This window comes from Oncorhynchus gorbuscha, unplaced genomic scaffold, assembly GCF_021184085.1.
Source record: "Oncorhynchus gorbuscha isolate QuinsamMale2020 ecotype Even-year unplaced genomic scaffold, OgorEven_v1.0 Un_scaffold_766, whole genome shotgun sequence".
NCBI lineage: Eukaryota > Metazoa > Chordata > Actinopteri > Salmoniformes > Salmonidae > Oncorhynchus > Oncorhynchus gorbuscha.
Window position 1 is genome coordinate 263,507 of NW_025745801.1, and position 20,424 is coordinate 283,930.

The 20,424-nt window shown below is 42.7% G+C and overlaps 1 protein-coding gene across 2 annotated transcripts; it reads right to left on the minus strand.

Annotated features, from left to right (window-relative positions):
- Positions 1–3,149: 3,149 nt before the first annotated feature.
- LOC124020179 (zinc finger protein 883-like) lies at positions 3,150–13,958 on the minus strand. 2 transcript variants are annotated; one of them, XM_046335509.1, is made up of 3 exons: positions 13,481–13,958; positions 13,095–13,302; positions 3,150–4,858 (listed from the first exon to the last, which is right to left on the minus strand). In XM_046335509.1, the coding sequence occupies exons 1-3, from the start codon at positions 13,577–13,579 to the stop codon at positions 3,654–3,656; spliced, it is 1,512 nt and encodes a 503-aa protein (XP_046191465.1). In that variant the 5' UTR covers positions 13,580–13,958; the 3' UTR covers positions 3,150–3,653. The 2 variants fall into 2 exon arrangements, with proteins under 2 accessions (XP_046191465.1, XP_046191466.1); XM_046335510.1 differs by having other exon boundaries at positions 13,095–13,958.
- Between the last annotated feature and the right edge of the window lie 6,466 nt (positions 13,959–20,424).

A 20,424-nucleotide genomic window follows, 5' to 3' on the forward strand; every position in this document is an offset into this window, starting at 1 on the left:
GAAAGCATGAACTGCCGTAGAGAAATGCTTCTTGAAATTCTCGATTATTGTGGATTTATCGGTGGTGACAGTGTTTCCTAGCCTCAGTGCAGTGGGCAGCTGGGAGGAGGTGCTCTTATTCTCCATGGACTTTACAGTGTCCCAAAACTTTTTGGAGTTAGAGCTACAGGATGCAAATTTCTTTTATGAAAAAGCTAGCTTTTGTTTTCCTGACTGACTGTGTGTATATTGGTTCCTGACTTCCCTGAACAGTTGCATATCGCTGGGACTATTCAATGCTAGTGCCACAGGGTGTTTTTGTGCTGGTCGAGGGCAGTCAGGTCTGGAGTGAACCAAGGGTTGTATCTGTTCTTAGTTTTTTTATTAATTGAAAGGGGCATGCTTATTTAAGATGGTGAGGAAATTACTTTTAAAGAATGACCAGGCATCCTCTACTGACGGGATGAGGTCAATATCCTTCCAGGATACCCGGGCCAGGTCGATTAGAAAGGCCTGCTTGCAGAAATGTTTTAGGGAGCGTTTGACAGTGATGAGGGGTGGTTGTTTGACTGCGGACCCATAGAGGATGCAGGCAATGAGGCAGTGATCGCTGAGATCCTGATTGAAAACAGCAGAGGTGTATTTAGAGGGCAAGTTGGTCAGGATAATATCTATCAGGGTGTCCATGTTTACAGATTAAGGGTTGTACCTGGTGGGTTCCTTGATAATTTGTGTGAGATTGAGGGCATCTAGCTTAGATTGTAGGACTGCCGGGGTGTTAATTAAGCATATCCCAGTTCAGGTCACCTAACAGATCGAACGAACTCTGAAGATAGATGGGGGGCAATCAATTCACACATGGTGTCCAGGGCACAGCTGGGAGCTGAGGGGGGTCTATAACAGGCGGCAACAGTGAGAAACTTATTTCTGAAGAGATTCATTTTTAAAATTAGAAGCTCGAACTGTTTGGGCACAGACCTGTAAAGTATGACAGAATTCTTCAGACTAACTCCTCCCCCTTTGGTAGTTCGATCTTGATGGAAAATATTGTAGCTGCGTATGGAAATCTCAGAATTTTTGGTGGCCTTCCTAAGCCAGGATTCAGACAAGGCAAGGACATCAGGGTTGGCGGAGTGTGCTAAAGCAGTGAGTAAAACAAACTTAGGGAGGAGGCTTCTGATGTTAACATGCATGAAACCAAGGCATTTTCGGTTACAGAAGTCAACAAATGAGAGTGCCTGGGGACACGCAAGGCCTGGGTTAGCCTCCACATCACCTGAGGAACAGAGCAGGAGTAGGATGAGGGTACGGCTAAAGGCTATAAGAACTGGTCGTCTAGTGCGTTGGGGACAGAGAATAAAAGGAGCAGATTTCTGGGCGTGGTAGAATAGATTCAGGGCATAATGTACAGACAGGGGTATGGTGGGGTGTGGCTACAGTGGAGGTAAACCCAGACACCAAGTTTACTGTACGGGCTAGTTATGCTGGGTGAGGTCACCGCATGTGTGGGAGGTGGGACAAAGGAGATATCTGAGGCATGTTGAGTGGGACTAGGGGCTCCGCAGTAAACTAAAACAATGATAACTATCCTAAACAACAGTGTACAAGGCATATTGACATTTGAGAGAGACATAAAGCAATCACAGGTGTTGATTGGGAGAGCTAAGACAACAACGGGTAACACAGAACCCAAACCGGCTGCGCGCGTGCGCCATCGTACATCTTGTACCCCTACACCAAACGCGATCACGACACGCAGGTTAAAATATCAAAACAAACTCTGAACCAATGACATTAATTTGGGAACACAAGTTTGCACTTGCTAGCTAATTTGTCCTGGGATATAAACATTGAGTTGTTATTTGACCTGAAATGCACAAGGTCATCTACTCCGACAATTAATCCACACATAAAACGGCCATCCGAATCGTTTCTAGTCATCTCTCCTCCTTCCAGGCTTCTTCATCTTTGAACTTATATGGTGATCCATCTACACTTTCATATTACCACGACGACCGGCAAAACAGTTCATCTTTCAATCACCCACGTGGGTATAACCAATGAGGAGATGGAACTGTGGGTACCTGCTTCTATAAACCAATGAGGAGATGGGAGAGGCAGGACTTGCAGCGCGATCTGCGTCAGAAATAGAAAAGGAGTTCTATTTCAGCCCTTGGCATCGCAGATGCTCGTTGGCGGGTGCAATAATTGAATAACATGGATTTCTAAATTTGTTTTACGATGCTCGCGCACGCGACGTGTCCGGTCTGGTCAGGATGTAAGACAACAACAGGTAAAATGGCGATGAATGGCCAGAGAGGGTCGGTTAACAAACAAAAACAAAATGGATTAATGAACAGCCCAGCAGTCATCAGCTATGTAGCCAAGTGATCATAGGGTCCAGTGAACAGCAATAGATGGAACAGGGAAGCCGCGATGTAGTCGTTACTACGCTAGCACGCGGGAGACATGACGTTTAAAGTTAGCAGGCCGGGGGGTAAGTAGAAATGTTTGCTCCAACTGGCAAAGGCCAGTTGAGGGCACAGCGGATGGAGTTACATCGGCAGACCAGTCGATGGATGGTACGGCGGGGCGCCGTGTCGACAAAAGGGTCCGGGCCAGATGGCGAAAGAAGTATTGTAGTTGTAGTCATTTCGTTTGCTAGTCGGGAGATGCGCCAGGCTTGCGGCTAACTGGTGCTAGCTTCGGAGCAGGGGCGTTAGCCACTATAGCCAATCGGTAGCAGCGATGATCCGACGCAAAGGTCCAGAACTTACGGTATGGATCCGGTGGAGTAGTGGATTGTAGCTGTGTTGGGGTATAGCCGAGTGACCACAGAGTAGGCCGGGAGGTGGGCCTGGCTCAGGGCTGGGTCATTCTGGTCACTCGGTGGCAGCTAGCTAGCTGTGATGATCAGGAGTAATGGGTTTACGGCAGGAATACGGTGTTGTAGTGGAGAAAACAGTCCGACACTGGCAGGCTGGCAAGTATTATCCAGGCTAAAAAAAAACGGTTGGTGTCTGTGCAGAAGGTGAAGGCCGCTAACAATGACTAAATAGCTAGTAGCTAATTAGCTAGTAGCTAATTAGCTGGTTAGCTTCTGATGGCTAGGTTCTGATGGGGGTTCTAACTATAAGGTCTAAAAAATAGCGGATCCGTATGACATTGGGTGAGGCGGGTTGCCGGAAGGGATATTTAATTTAAAAATAGCAAAAATATTGAAAATAAATGTGTATATATATATATACATACAAAAAAAGACTAAATACAAAAATAAAGGAGGGGACGACAAACCACGTCTGCACTACCACACCATCTTGGAATTACAATACTTGTTATTAATTCAAATAAAACGCACATTAGAACATTTTAAAACAAAAGTAGCCATTTTGTTGTATGATGTCATTCATACAATTTGATTTCATGCGGCATAAACAAAAACACAAATTCTCAGTAAAAAAAAGAGACAGAACAGAGCTTCTTTATTCACTCATGTACAACGAACCTTGAAAACCACGATGACCCTTCAAAGAGTGTCTTCAATAAATCTGACCTGAACTTGTCTTTTCCTCCTGACTTCACTGAGAACTATTTAATGAATGGAAAACGTACTTACTATGTCTGTGATGTGTGGCTGTCTCACCTAGCTACCTTTAAGGTGAATTCAACAATTGTTATTCTCCCTGGATAAGAGTGTGTGAAATGTAATGGGATTTCAGTTCCCTTAATCGGGAAAAGGTCTTTCCACAATGAGAGCAGTGGTAGGGCTTCTCTCCTGTGTGTATCCTCTCATGCTCTTTTAGGTTCCATAACCGGGCAAAACTCTTCCCACACTGGGAACATTGGAAGGGCTTTTCCCCTGTGTGTGTTTTCTCATGCTCTTTGAGATGGCATGACCGAATAAAGCTCTTTCCACACTGAGAGCAGTGGTAAGGCTTATCTCCAGAGTGAATTATCTTATGTAAATTCAGGTTCCCTAACTGGGTAAAACGCTTTCCACATTGGGAGCATTGGAAAGGCCTTTCACCTCTGTGTGTAGAGTGAATTCTCTCGTGTATTTTCACGCCCCATAACTCAGTAAAACTCTTTCCACACTGAGAGCAATGGAAGGTCTTCCTTCCTTCTTTGTGTATTCCTTGGTGCCTAATTAGGGTCCTTAACCGGGTAAAACTCTTTCCACACTGGGAACATTGGAAAGGCTTTTCTCCTGTGTGCGTCCTCTCATGTGATTTCAGGTGTGCCAACAGGGTAAAACTATTTCCACACTGGGAGCATTGAAAAGGCTTTTCTCCTGTGTGTGTCCTCTCATGCCTTTTGAGGGCCTGTGATCGTGAAAAACACATTACACAATAGGAGCATTGGTAAGGCTTCTCTCCAGAGTGAATTCTTTCATGCATTTTCAGGCTGTCTAACCGGCTAAAACTCTTTCCACACTGGGAACATTGGAAGGGCTTTTCTCCTGTGTGTGTCCTCTCGTGCTCTTTTAGGTTGTGTAACTTGGTAAATTTCCTTCCACAGTGGGGGCAGCAGTGTCGTCCTACTGGTTTGGCAGTCTCTAGGTCTGGTTCCCCTGAAGGACTCTTCCCCAAGTCTGGTTCCCCTGAAGGACTCTTCCCCAAGTCTGGTTCCCCTGAAGGACTCTTCCCCAAGTCTGGTTCCCCTGAAGGACTCTTCCCCAAGTCTGGTTCCCCTGAAGGACTCTTCCCCAAGTCTGGTTCCCCTGAAGGACTCTTCCCCAAGTCTGGTTCCCCTGAAGGTCTCCTCCCTGGGTCTGGTTCCACTGAAGGTCTCCTCCCTGGGTCTGGTTCCCCTGAAGGCCTCTTCCCTGGGTCTGTTTCCCCTGAAGGACTCTTGTCAGAGGGAGAGTCTGGTCTCTCTCCTGTCAAAGACAAAGTATTTTGTTAAACAGAGATCTGAATGAAATCGCCAGCATGATAAAACAGTTTTCAGAACATTTCCGTAATAAAAAATAAAATAACATTTATGAGCAGGTTGAAAGAGACAGTTGTATGGATGCATATACATCCTTCTTTGTGTACACTTGACAGTTGAAAACGCTTCATGTGCTAGTCGTGTTGCTGGTCATGTGCTAGTCATGTTGCTAGTCATGTTGCTAGTCATGTTTGTCTTGATGCTAGTCATGTTGCTAGTCATGTTGCTAGTCATGTGCTAGTCATGTTGCTAGTCATGTTGCTAGTCATGTTGCTAGTCATGTGCTAGTCATGTTGCTAGTCATATTGCTAGTCATGTTGCTAGTCATGATGTTTGTCTTGATGCTAGTCATGTGCTAGTCATGTTGCTAGTCATGTTGCTAGTCATGTTTGTCTTGATGCTAGTCATGTTGATAGTCATGTTGATAGTCATGTTGCTAGTCATGTTTGTCTTGATGCTAGTCATGTTGCTAGTCATGTTTGTCTTGATGCTAGTCATGTTGCTAGTCATGTTTGTCTTGATGCTAGTCATGTTGCTAGTCATGTTTGTCTTGATGCTAGTCATGTTGCTAGTCATGTTGCTAGTCATGTTGCTAGTCATGTTGCTAGTCATGTTGCTAGTCATGTTGCTAGTCATGTGCTAGTCATGTTGCTAGTCATGTTGATAGTCATGTTGATAGTCATGTTGCTAGTCATGTTTGTCTTGATGCTAGTCATGATGCTAGTCATGATGCTAGTCATGTTGCTAGTCATGTTGCTAGTCATGTTGCTAGTCATGTTGCTAGTCATGTTGCTAGTCATGTTGCTAGTCATGTTGCTAGTCATGTTGCTAGTCATGTTGCTAGTCATGTTGCTAGTCATGTGCTAGTCATGTGCTAGTCATGATGCTAGTCATGTTGCTAGTCATGTTGCTAGTCATGTTGCTAGTCATGTTGCTAGTCATGTTGCTAGTCATGTTGCTAGTCATGTTGCTAGTCATGTTTGTCTTGATGCTAGTCATGTTGCTAGTCATGTTTGTCTTGATGCTAGTCATGTTGCTAGTCATGTTTGTCTTGATGCTAGTCATGTTGATAGTCATGTTTGTCTTGATGCTAGTCATGTTGCTAGTCATGTGCTAGTCATGTTGCTAGTCATGTTGCTAGTCATGTTTGTCTTGATGCTAGTCATGTTGATAGTCATGTTGCTAGTCATGTGCTAGTCATGTTGATAGTCATGTTGCTAGTCATGTTGCTAGTCATGTTGCTAGTCATGTTGCTAGTCATGTTGCTAGTCATGTTTGTCTTGATGCTAGTCGTGTTGCTAGTCATGTTGATACAACGAAGACAAGTGGAGTTACCAGGGTTTAAAACATGTGTTTTTTCACAGGTCAGTACAGGTGCATCAAAGCTGGGAACCGAGAGACTGAAAAACAGCTTCCATCTCAAGGCCATCAGACTGTTAAACAGCCACCACTAACAGAGAGGCTGCTGCCTACATACAGACTTGAAATCATCGACCAATTTAATAAATGAATCACTAGTTACTTTAATAATGCCACTTTAATTATTTTTTTTAAACATATCTTGCATTACTCATCTCATGTGTATATACTGCATTTTATACCATCTATTGCATCTTAGTCTATGCTGCTCTGTCATTGGTCATACATATATTTATATGTATGTATTCTTATCCCATTTCTTATTTTTGTGCGTATTAGGTAGTTATTGTGGAATTGTTAGATTACATGTAGATATTTCCGCAATGTCGGAACGAGAAGCACCAGCATTTCGCTACAATATCAAAATAACATCTGCTAACCCTGTGTATGTGACCAATAACATTTGATTTGATATCATTAATCACACAGATGATTGGTTGGTATCGGATGCAGAAGAATCCAATGGGGGACAAAAGGAGTCTGTAGCTCAAACACAGAATGTTTCAAACGGTTTGGAATAGGCCAGGGACGATAGTAATCGTGGCAAAACACCAAACGGTTTGGAATAGGCCAGGGACGATAGTATCGTGGCAAAACACCAAACGGTTTGGAATAGGCCAGGGACGATAGTATCGTGGCAAAACACCAAACGGTTTGGAATAGGCCAGGGACGATAGTATCGTGGCAAAACACCAAACGGTTTGGAATAGGCCAGGGACGATAGTATCGTGGCAAAACACCAAACGGTTTGGAATAGGCCAGGGACGATAGTATCGTGGCAAAACACCAAACGGTTTGGAATAGGCCAGGGACGATAATCGTGGCAAAACACCAAACGGTTTGGAATAGGCCCGGGACGATAGTATCGTGGCAAAACACCAAACGGTTTGGAATAGGCCAGGGACGATAGTATCGTGGCAAAACACCAAACGGTTTGGAATAGGCCAGGGACGATAGTATCGTGGCAAAACGCCAAACGGTTTGGAATAGGCCAGGGACGATAGTATCGTGGCAAAACACCAAACGGTTTGGAATAGGCCAGGGATGATAGTATCGTGGCAAAACACCAAACGGTTTGGAATAGGCCAGGGACGATAGTATCGTGGCAAAACACCAAACGGTTTGGAATAGGCCAGGGACGATAGTATCATGGCAAAACACCAAACGGTGTGGAATAGGCCAGGGACGATAGTATCGTGGCAAAACACCAAACGGTTTGGAATAGGCCAGGGACGATAGTATCGTGGCAAAACACCAAACGGTTTGGAATAGGCCAGGGACGATAGTATCATGGCAAAACACCAAACGGATGTAACTTTTTTTTAAATGAAAACAGCCCAAATGATGGCTATAGCACACAATATTTTACAAAGAGCAGGTTTTTAAAGGACCGAAGAGTTAAGTCAGCTTCGTGTTTTAATTTTTGCCATGGAAAAAAAATATTGCGATAAGCCCTAGTTTGGAAGCACTAAATCATGGCAGCGTTATCATGGGATTCAAAGCCGATCATTACTCATTATTACCTCACGACAAACTGATACCTTTTCCTTTTTTGTCAAAAACAACTTTAGGAGGATTTGATTTGACGGCCTGTACATGCAAACAGAAAAATAATATATAGAAATACATTAAAATGTTGTGATATATATATATATTACATTAAAATATATGTAAATATACAGTATCATTCAAGGGTTTTTATTTATACAATTTTCTACATTGTAGAATAATAGTGAAGACGTCAAATCTATGAAATAACAAATCAAATCAAATCAAATTTATTTATATAGCCCTTCGTACATCAGCTGATATCTCAAAGTGCTGTACAGAAACCCAGCCTAAAACCACAAACAGCAAACAATGCAGGTGTAAAAGCACGGTGGCATATGGAATCATGTAGTAACCCCCCACCAAAAATGTTAAACAAATCAAAATATATTTCATATTTGAGATTCAAAGTAGCCACCCTTTGCCTTGACAGCTTTGCACACTCTTGGCATTCTCTCAACCAGCTTCATGAGGTAGTCACCTGGAATGCATTTCAATTAACTGGTGTGCCTTGTTAAAAGTTAATTTGTGGAATTTCTTTCCTTCTTAATGTTTGAGTCAATCAGTTGTGTTGTGACAAGGTAGAGGTACACAGAAGAGCCCTATTTTGTAAAAGACCAAGTCCATATTATGGCAATAATTGCTCAAATAAGCAGAGAAACAACATCATTACTTTACAACATGAAGGTCAGTCAATGTGTACAATTTCAAGAACTTCAAGTGCAGTCGCAAAAAATATCAAGCGCTATGATGAAACTGGCTCTCACGAGGACCGCTGCAGGAAAGGAAGACCCAGAGTTACCTCTGCTGCAGAGGATAAGTTCATTAGAGTTACCTCTGCTGCAGAGGATAAGTTCATTAGAGTTACCTCTGCTGCAGAGGATAAGTTCATTAGAGTTACCTCTACTGCAGAGGATAAGTTCATTAGAGTTACCTCTACTGCAGAGGATAAGTTCATTAGAGTTCCCTCTACTGCAGAGGATAAGTTAATTAGAGTTACCTCTACTGCAGAGGATAAGTTCATTAGTTACCTCTACTGCAGAGGATAAGTTCATTAGAGTTACCTCTACTGCAGAGGATAAGTTCATTAGAGTTACCTCTACTGCAGAGGATAAGTTCATTAGAGTTACCTCTACTGCAGAGGATAAGTTCATTAGAGTTACCTCTAAGAGGATCATTATTAGAGTTACCTCTACTGCAGAGGATAAGTTCATTAGAGTTACCTCTACTGCAGAGGATAAGTTCATTAGAGTTACCTCTACTGCAGAGGATAAGTTCATTAGAGTTACATCTACTGCAGAGGATAAGTTCATTAGAGTTACCTCTACTGCAGAGGATAAGTTCATTAGAGTTACCTCTACTGCAGAGGATAATTAGAGTTACCTCTACTGCAGAGGATAAGTTCATTAGAGTTACCTCTACTGCAGAGGATAAGTTCATTAGAGTTACCTCTACTGCAGAGGATAAGTTCATTAGAGTTACCTCTACTGCAGAGGATAAGTTCATTAGAGTTACCTCTACTGCAGAGGATAAGTTCATTAGAGTTACCTCTACTGCAGAGGATAAGTTCATTAGAGTTACCTCTACTGCAGAGGATAAGTTCATTAGAGTTACCTCTACTGCAGAGGATAAGTTCATTAGAGTTACATCTACTGCAGAGGATAAGTTCATTAGAGTTACCTCTACTGCAGAGGATAAGTTCATTAGAGTTACATCTACTGCAGAGGATACGTTCATTAGAGTTACCTCTACTGCAGAGGATAAGTTCATTAGAGTTACATCTACTGCAGAGGATAAGTTCATTAGAGTTACCAGCCTCCGATTGACGTCCAAATAAATGTTTCACAGAGTTCAAGTAACAGACACATCTCAACATCAACTGTTCAGAGGAGACTGCGTGAATCACTGCAAAGAAACCACTACTAAAGGACACCAATAATAAGAAGAGACTTGCTTGGGCCAAGAAACACGAGCAATGGACATTAGACCTGTGGAAATCTGTCCTTTGGTCTGATCAGTCCAAATTTTTGTTTTCTTGATTCCAACCACTGTGAGATGCAGTGTAGGTGAAAGGATGATCTCTGCATGTGTCGTTCTCACCGTGAAGCATGGAGGTGGTGTGATGGTTCTTCGCTGGTGACACTGTGATTTATTTACAATTCAAGGCACACTTAACCAGCATGGCTACCACAGCATTCTGCAGTGACACGCCATCCCATTTGGTTTGTGCTTAGCGGAACTAGATGACCTGGCCTCCACAATGCCCCGACCTTTACCCAATTGAAATGGTATGGACCGCAGAGTGAAGGAAAAGCAGCCAAGAAGTGCTCAGCACGTGGGAACTCCTTCAAGAAAAGCATTCCAGGTGACTACCTCATGAAGCTGGTTGAGAGAACGCAAAACTGTCATCAGGGCAAAGGCTGGCTACTTTGAAGAATCTCAAAGATATTTTCATTTGATTAACAGTTTTTAGGTTACTACATGATTCCAATGTAGAATAACTAACAGAACTCTGTCTACCGTGGTGGAAATATACCAGTGTATCTTCATGCCAATTAACATAACTCTGCTGGTTGTCCTGGTAACAGACACCAGTGGGAAGATCTATTATATTTGTTCAAACTAAACTACAGCACTTACTTTGGTGAGTAAAATCTGATCCTTTCTTCTCTTCAAACTTTTATAAGTTATATTCTCCAAGAATCTATGTCTAGGTATGTGCACATCCTCATCCTAGACTTGTCCTCTGCTTTTAAATGCATTCAGCCTCACCTTGTCTGTGACTACCCCCCCTACAGGTGATCCCAGCCTCGCCTTGTCTGTGACTAACCCCCACCACCACCAACACCACCACCACCACCTACAGGTGATCCCAGCCTCACCTTGTCTGTGACTAACCCCCCACCACCACCAACAACACCACCACCACCTACAGGTAATCCCAGCAGTACCTTGTCTGTGACTAACCCCCCACCACCACCAACAACACCACCACCACCTACAGGTAATCCCAGCAGTACCTTGTCTGTGACTAACCCCCCACCACCAACACCACCTACAGGTGATCCCAGCCTCACCTTGTCTGTGACTAACCCCCCACCACCACCAACACCACCACCACCACCTACAGGTGATCCCAGCCTCACCTTGTCTGTGACTAACCCCCCACCACCACCAACACCACCACCACCACCTACAGGTGATCCCAGCCTCACCTTGTCTGTGACTAACCCCCCACCACCACCAACAACACCACCACCACCTACAGGTAATCCCAGCAGTACCTTGTCTGTGACTAACCCCCCACCACCAACACCACCTACAGGTGATCCCAGCCTCACCTTGTCTGTGACTAACCCCCCACCACCACCAACACCACCACCACCACCTACAGGTGATCCCAGCCTCACCTTGTCTGTGACTAACCCCCCACCACCACCAACACCACCACCACCACCTACAGGTGATCCCAGCCTCACCTTGTCTGTGACTAACCCCCCACCACCAACAACACCACCACCACCACCACCACCTACGGGTGATCCCAGCAGTACCTTGTCTGTGACTAACCCCCCACCAACACCACCACCTACAGGTGATCCCAGCCTCACCTTGTCTGTGACTAACCCCCACCCACCACATCTAGGTGATCCCAGCAGTACCTTGTCTGTGACTAACACCCCCCACCACCACCACCACCACCACCCCCACCACCACCACCTACAGGTGATCCCAGCCTCACCTTGTCTGTGACTACCTACCCCCACCACCACCTAAAGGTGATCCCAGCAGTACCTTGTCTGTGACTACCTACCCCCCCACCACCACCTACAGGTGATCCCAGCAGTAAATTGTCTGTGACTACCTACCCCCCACCACCACCTACAGGTGATCCCAGCAGTACCTTGTCTGTGACTACCTACCCCCCCCCCCCCACCACCACACAGGTGATCCCAGCAGTAAATTGTCTGTGACTACCCACCCCCCACCACCACCTACAGGTGATCCCAGCAGTACCTTGTCTGTGACTAACACCCCCCCCCACCACCACCACCTCCCCACCACCACCACCTACAGGTGATCCCATCCTCACCTTGTCTGTGACTACCTAGCCCCCCCAGGCGATCCCTACTAAAGGAGATATAAGGTCTCACTGTTCAGCAAGAATAGGAGCAGGGCACGTTTCAATCTGGCAGCCATTTGGCTGCTGAACAGTGGGACAAGTAGAGGCCCATCAGGCTGCTGAACAGTGGGACAGAGGAGGGCAAATCAGGCTGCTGAACAGTGGGACAGAGGAGGGCCAATCAGGCTGCTGAACAGTGGGACAGATAAAGGCCAATCAGGCTGCTGAACAGTAGGACAGGTGAGGGCCCATCAGGCCCCTGAACAGTAGGACAGAGAGAGCCCCATCAGGCCGCTGAACAGTAGGACAGGTAAAGGCCCATCAGGCTGCTGAACAGTGGGACAGAGGAGGGCCAATCAGGCTGCTGAACAGTGGGACAGAGGAGGGCCAATCAGGCTGCTGAACAGTGGGACAGAGGGGGCCAATCAGGCTGCTGAACAGTGGGACAGAGGAGGGCCAATCAGGCTGCTGAACAGTGGGACAGAGTAGGGCCAATCAGGCTGCTGAACAGTAGGACAGGTGGGGGCCCATCAGGCCCCTGAACAGTAGGACAGGAAACCCCATCAGGCTGCTGAACAGTAGGACAGGTAAAGGCCCATCAGGCCGCTGAACAGTGGGACAGGTAAATGCCCATCAGGTGGCTGAACAGTGGGACAGGTGAAGGCCCATCAGGCCGCTGAACAGTAGGACAGGTAAAGGCCCATCAGGCCGCTGAACAGTAGGACAGGTAAAGGCCCATCAGGCCGCTGAACAGTAGGACACAAGAAGGCCCAATGCACGGTCAGACAGTAGGCCAAAGAAATGTGTGACTTGTGTACTAACTTTCCAGTTTTCCAAACGGAATGTTTTCTAGTGTGTTTGTGTTTGTGTACCTAAATGAATTTCCATGTAAAATGGACAATAAAGAATATTGTATCATATCATTAATTTATAGTAAAAAAAATGCATGTACCAATCACAGATAATCCTTTAATATTTCCTACAGTACTGAACAACATATTCATGTGTAGTACTTCATTAGAATGCCCCTTTAAAAACCACACATTGGTTCAACTTCCTGAGTTTGCGCCCCTGTTTCAAAGACCATACTCACTGGTGTTAATCAGGTCTTCAGTCTCCTCCCCAATTTCTTCCCTTTCTTTCACTCCCAAAATGTCCTCCTTTTTTATTGAGGGAGCCTCCTCTTTCATTCTGAAAGCTTCTATCTCCTCCTCTTCCACTGTAACAGCCTCCTCCTCTTTCAATATGATATCCTCCTCTTCCATTTTGAAAGCTTCTATCTCCTCTTCCACTGTAACAGCCTCTACCCCCTCTTCCACTCCAAACGGTTCTTTCTCTTCTTCCACTGTAACTCCTCCTCTTTCATTCTGAAAGCTTCTACTCCTCCTCTTCCACTGTAACAGCCTCCTCCTCTTTCAATATGAAATCCTCCTCTTTCATTCTGAAAGCTTCTATCTCCTCCTCTTCCACTGTAACAGCCTCCTCCTCTTTCAATATGATATCCTCCTCTTTCATTCTGAAAGCTTCTACCTCCTCCTCTTCCACTGTTACATACTCTATTCCCTCTTCCTCTTTCATTCCAAACGGTTCTTCTCTTCTTTCACTGTAACTTCCTCCTTTTTAATTCTGAAATCTTCTTTCTCTCCTTTCACTGTGATATCCTCCTCTTCTACCACGACAATGTTCAGCCCCAGAGCTTCTTTCTCTGTCCAGCAGACCTCCGCTTCTTTAGCAGGGGGGGAGTAGTTTAGCTCATTGGTCAGGGATGTTAGCTAGCATTAGTGACTAGCCTAGTCTAGTCTTAGCTCAGTATCACTCTTAACAATGTAGTACATTTAACAAGCATATTACGTTTAAATTGTTTTAAAAACCAGATTAATATACAAATTATCAAAGGAGTTTCAATGCATCAGTTTATTGTTGGCTAGTAAGCTACCGAGGTAGCTGATTTAGTTGCCATTTTGTTTTTAGGGAGAGTCCCGTCCCGTCCACTAATTATGTACAACAACAAAAAAATCAACTGAAAGACTCACATCGCCATCTGCTGACTGGAGTTGGTAAAGCAGTTATTCAACGACATTTATTCTCGCAAATAATAATAATATCAAAATGAGAAAATACATTTTCTCAAACCCCTTTACAGCCAATACTTTCCTTCATCACAAGATAAGATAATTACTTTTTTCATCCCAATGGGGAAATGTTGTTTTCTGCTCTGTGTATGTACAAACAAATCATCAAACATACAAAGGACATTAAGACAACTTCAGACAATAAATATGAGAATAAAAGATGAGCTTCTACTTCAGTCAAATTTATTGTAAAAAGCCTTTACATTTCTTACAAAATAATAAGTTGTGTTATTGTTAGACAAAGATTAAACAAAGATGTAGGCCTACTCAATAACATTAATAACTATTTTAGTGGTGACTCAAATCTGTAGCCTATAGTACGGTGAGTAGTCTAGATAGCTCATTTAGAAACATCTGTAGTACAGTGAGTAGTCTAGATAGCTCATTTAGAAACATCTGTAGTACAGTGAGTAGTCTAGATAGCTCATTTAGAAACATCTGTAGCCTGTAGTACAATGAGTAGTCTAGATAGCTCATTTAGAAACATCTGTAGCCTGTAGTACAGTGAGTAGTCTAGATAGCTCATTTAGAAACACCTGTAGCCTGTAGTACAGTGAGTAGTCTTAGTCTAGATAGCTCATTTAGAAACACCTGTAGCCTGTAGTACAGTGAGTAGTCTTAGTCTAGATAGCTCATTTAGAAACATCTGTAGCCTATAGTACGGTGAGTAGTCTAGATAACTCATTTAGAAACATCTGTAGTAAAGTGAGTAGTCTAGATAGCTCATTTAGAGACATCTGTTGTACAGTGAGTAGTATAGATAGCTCATTTAGAAACATCTGTAGCCTATAGTACGGTGAGTAGTCTAGATATCTCATTTAGAAACATCTGTAGTACAGTGAGTAGTCTAGATAGCTCATTTAGAAACATCTGTAGCCTGTATTACAGTGAGTAGTCTAGATATCTCATTTAGAAACATCTGTAGTACAGTGAGTAGTCTAGATATCTCATTTAGAAACATCTGTAGTACAGTGAGTAGTCTAGATAGCTCATTTAGAAACATCTGTAGCCTGTAGTACAGTGAGTAGCCTAGATAGCTCATTTAGAAACATCTGTAGCCTGTAGTACAGTGAGTAGTCTAGATAGCTCATTTAGAAACATCTGTAGCCTGTAGTACAGTGAGTAGTCTAGATAGCTCATTTAGAAACATCTGTAGTACAGTGAGTAGTCTAGATAGCTCATTTAGAAAAATGTGATATTATTCTTCCCTTTTCAACATTAAAAGTAACAATATAAATCGACATCTCTGTCTAATTCCATCTCCATCTGTTTCTTTCTCGTAAACCTTTTCCCCATCCTGGAATCTGAGACTTTATGGGAATCTGTGGTCGAGAAGAAGAATGTATGACAATTTTGGCATAGACACTATACATTACCCTCTAGTTATCATCATCGTGATTTCTATAGTTTAGGCATATAGCTAGTTACCTAGCTAGTGTTTGTGTTATCCAGCTAGCAATAACAGTGTTTGGTAACATTAACACGTTTGCTAGCGTTTAGTTACATTGAAAAGGGGTAAACGTTACTCATAGTGTGTTGACTCAAGTAGCTAGCTAGCTAATGCTAACATGCTGGGTGTGTCTCACCTGGAGAACAAGGTTCAGGAAGGATAATACCACCGAGCCCAGCTAACGTTAGCCAGCTAGCTAGTAGCTACCATAGCATATTGCGAGCTTTAGCCAGCCAGCTAGCTAGTAGCTACCATAGCATATTGCGAGCTTTAGCCAGCCAGCTAGCTAGTAGCTACCATAGCATATTGTGAGCTTTAGCTAACCAGCCAGTCAATGTTAAAATACAAAGTAAAGTACTCAAATAACTTTGTGGTAATGAAAGCAAAAACAGATTTTTCAATTTTTTTTTGCAAATGTATTTAAAAAAAACACTATTTATAAGTATTCAGACCCATTGTTATGAGACTCGAAATTGAGCTCAGGTGCATCCTGTTTCCATTGATCATCCTTGAAACGTTTCTACAACTTGGAGTCCACCTGTGGTAAATTAAATTGATTGGACATGATTTGGGAAGGCACACACCTGTCTATATAAGGTCCCACAGTTGACAGTGCATGTCAGAGCAAAAACCAAGCCATGAGGTCGAAGGAATTGTCAATAGAGCTCCGGGACTGGTTCCTCGACACAATCCTATGGCACCATCCCTACAGTGAAGCATGGTGGTGGCACCATCCCTACGGTGAAGCATGGTGGTGGCACCATCCCTACGGTGAAGCATGGTGGTGGCACCATCACTACGGTGAAGCATAGTGGTGGCACCATCCCTACGGTGAAGCATGGTGGTGGCACCACTATGGTGAAGCATGGTGGTAGCACCATCACTACGGTGAAGAATGGTGGTGGCAGCATCATGCAATGCGGATGTTTTTCAGCGTCAGGGACTGAGAAACTAGTCAGGATCGAGGGAATGATGAACGGCGCAAAGTACAGAGACATATCCTTGACGAAAACCTGCTCCATAGTGGTCAGGACCTCAGACGGGGGCGAACTCGATCGAACATCTCTGCAGAGACCTGAAAATAGCTGTGCAGCGACGCTGCCCATACAACATACCTGAAACAGAGCTTGAGAGGATCCGCAGAGAAGAATGGGAGAACCTCCCCAAATACAGGTGTGCCAAGCTTTTAGCGTCATACCCAAGAAGGCTGTAATCGCCCACAAAGGTGCTTCAACTGAGTAAAGGGTCTGAATACTTATGTAAATGTATTAGTACATTTTTTAAAAACATTTGCAACATTTTCTAAACATCTGTTTTTGCTTTGTCATTATGGGGTATTGTGATGTCATTATGGGGTATTGTGATGTCATTATGGGGTATTGTGATGTCATTATGGGGTATTGTGATGTCATTATGGGGTGTTGTGTGTAGATTGATGAGGGGGGAAAAAACATTTAATCAATTTTAGAATATCAAGCTCTAACGTAACAAAATACATTGTAATTCTCATAGTTATATTGTAATAAGACAATATTCACGTTGTCGGCCAGAAGGGTAGTTAATGTTAACAACGTCGAGGTAGCTAGCTAGTTCACTTAACTACACGATTCACAATAGCTACCGTGAATTTCCCTGCCTGGTACAAGATAGCAATATGACGATAGCCTTAGTACATTAGCTATCATGCAGTGTGAAATAATACATTTCGACTATCATAGCTCTGCATTCATAGAAAATAACCTTAGCATGCTTTTCAATCCTTTGCCCTTCTGACTCCTAAGTTACCTAATGACATTACTGGGATGGTTCTATACTAGTTACCTAATGACATTACTGGGATGGTTCTATACTAGTTACCTAATGACATTATTGGGATGGTTCTATACTAGTTACCTAATGACATTACTGGGATGGTTCTATACTAGTTACCTAATGACATTACTGGGATGGTTCTATACTAGTTACCTAATGACATTACTGGGATTTCTATACTAGTTACCTAATGACATTACTGGGATGGTTCTATACTAGTTACCTAATGACATTACTGGGATGGTTCTATACTAGTTACCTAATGACATTACTGGGATGGTTCTATACTAGTTACCTAATGACATTACTGGGATGGTTCTATACTAGTTACCTAATGACATTACTGGGATGGTTCTATACTAGTTACCTAATGACATTACTGGGATGGTTCTATACTAGTTACCTAATGACATTACTGGGATGGTTCTATACTAGTTACCTAATGACATTACTGGGATGGTTCTATACTAGTTACCTAATGACATTACTGGGATGGTTCTATACTAGTTACCTAATGACATTACTGGGATGGTTCTATACTAGTTACCTAATGACATTACTGGGATGGTTCTATACTAGTTACCTAATGACATTACTGGGATGGTTCTATACTAGTTACCTAATGACATTACTGGGATGGTTCTATACTAGTTACCTAATGACATTACTGGGATGGTTCTATACTAGTTACCTAATGACATTACTGGGATGGTTCTATACTAGTTACCTAATGACATTACTGGGATGGTTCTATACTAGTTACCTAATAACATTACTGGGATGGTTCTATACTAGTTACCTAATAACATTACTGGGATGGTTCTATACTAGTTACCTAATGACATTACTGGGATGGTTCTATACTAGTTACCTAATGACATTACTGGGATGGTTCTATACTAGTTACCTAATGACATTACTGGGATGGTTCTATTCTAGTTACCTAATATTACAATACAATCCTAGTAACAGACCATGTAGTGAATATTACAATACAATCCTAGTAACAGACCATGTAGTGAATATTACAATACAATCCTAGTTACAGACCATGTAGTGAATATTACAATACAATCCTAGTAACAGCCGTGTGCACTTTTGTTTTCTTCTGTAGGATTTGAGTTTTGAAGAGAGCCGCAAGAACGCCCAGGGGCTGCAGACCGCCCAGGGGCCCAGGGGCCGCAGACCGCCCAGGGGCCCAGGGGCCGCAGACCGCCCAGGGGCCGCAGACCGCCCAGGGGCCCAGGATGCAGAGAGAATTGGACAGGAAGACGTATCCAACAAAGCAGGATCAGTGAGTTAGTCTCACCTGGTGCTTCGGTTGTTATTTTATGTTTTTAGAAGCTTTTTTAAAAAATGGTCTAATTGACTCAATAACCAAGTTTAGATTTCCCAATGAGCCAGAAATGTCATAGTTATTTCTGGTTCTTTATAAAAGTTTAGATAGCCCTTATTGATCCTGCCTTGCAGTACACCCCTCTCAATATTAATATGTACATTATGAATAAATACTGTTAGAATAGGGATTTTTAATTTATTTTTTAAATGTACATGAAGATGTGACCAAATATTCCCTTAAATCCACACTCTGTAAGATACATATGCAACTCAAATGTAAACAATAGATGATTTGTAGTGCTTGAGGAAGGAGGTCCACTCAGTCACACAGACACACACATAGAAAACCCAGAGCCAGAGTTTGTAAAGGACCATTTAAATCACAGAGAGTACAAATTGAAACTGTCACACAGACAAACCCATAGAAGAGCCAGAGCCAGAGTTTGTAAAGGACCATTTAATCACAGAGAGCGTACAAATTGAAACTGTCACACAGACAAACCCATAGAAGATCCAGAGCCAGAGTTTGTAAAGGACCATTTAAATCACAGAGAGAGTACAAATTGAAACTGTCGCTCGCTATTAAAACTGCTATACTTCATTTTTTTCAATTCATGTCTTTAGATGAAAAGACTTAACCCATGTATTGTTGAATAGGCGTTTTAAAAGGCCCAGTACAGAGTCAGAAACGTGTGTTTTTAAATATGTCCATACTGAGGTTGGAATAATACTGTGGAAATGATGATCATGTCCTTGCAGTGTAAGAGCCGTTTCAAAAGACCGCCTGAAATTTCAGCCTGTTTTGGAAGGATGACACGTTGGCGTTCTTGATATCCTCATCAGGCAGGTAATTAGTTATCAAATCAATATGAAAAACCTCTCTGTCCATAAGAGCTAGTTCAGTTGTTCCCTCCCCACTCAGTCCCATCAAAATGCTTGCTTGAGAAATTGCTCTTTGCTAAGAAATTATTTTGGTTTTGACCATTTGAAATTGAAAAACCTTACAGTAAGGTACCTAAATATTACAGTAAGGTACCTAAATATTATAGTAAGGTACCTAAATATTACAGTAAGTGACCTAAATATTACAGTAAGGTACCTAAATATTACAGTACGGTACCTAGACATTACAGTAAGGTACCTAAATATTACAGTAAGGGACCTAAATATTACAGTAAGGGACCTAAATATTACAGTACGGTACCTAAACATTACAGTAAGGTACCTAAATATTACAGTAAGGGACCTAAATATTACAGTAAGGGACCTAAATATTACAGTAAGGAACCTAAACATTACAGTAAGGTACCTAAATATTACAGTAAGGGACCTAAATATTACAGTACGGTACCTAAATATTACAGTAAGGGACCTAAATATTACAGTAAGGGACCTAAATATTACAGTAAGGGACCTAAATATTACAGTAAGGGACCTAAATATTACAGTAAGGGACCTAAATATTACCCATTGGACCCTTAAAGCTAGAATCTTTAGTTTGACCGAAAATTATAGTTTAAACTATAATCTGTTTTGAGGTTCATACAATGTGTGTTTACATTGTTTACAAACCATTGGTGCAAATCAAGAGTGTATTTTGGAATCAGAGTATGACAGTTGAACTAAGCTCATGAGGCATTTTATAAGTTATGTTCAATCAAGAATCAATGAGTATCATTAATTTGGAAAGT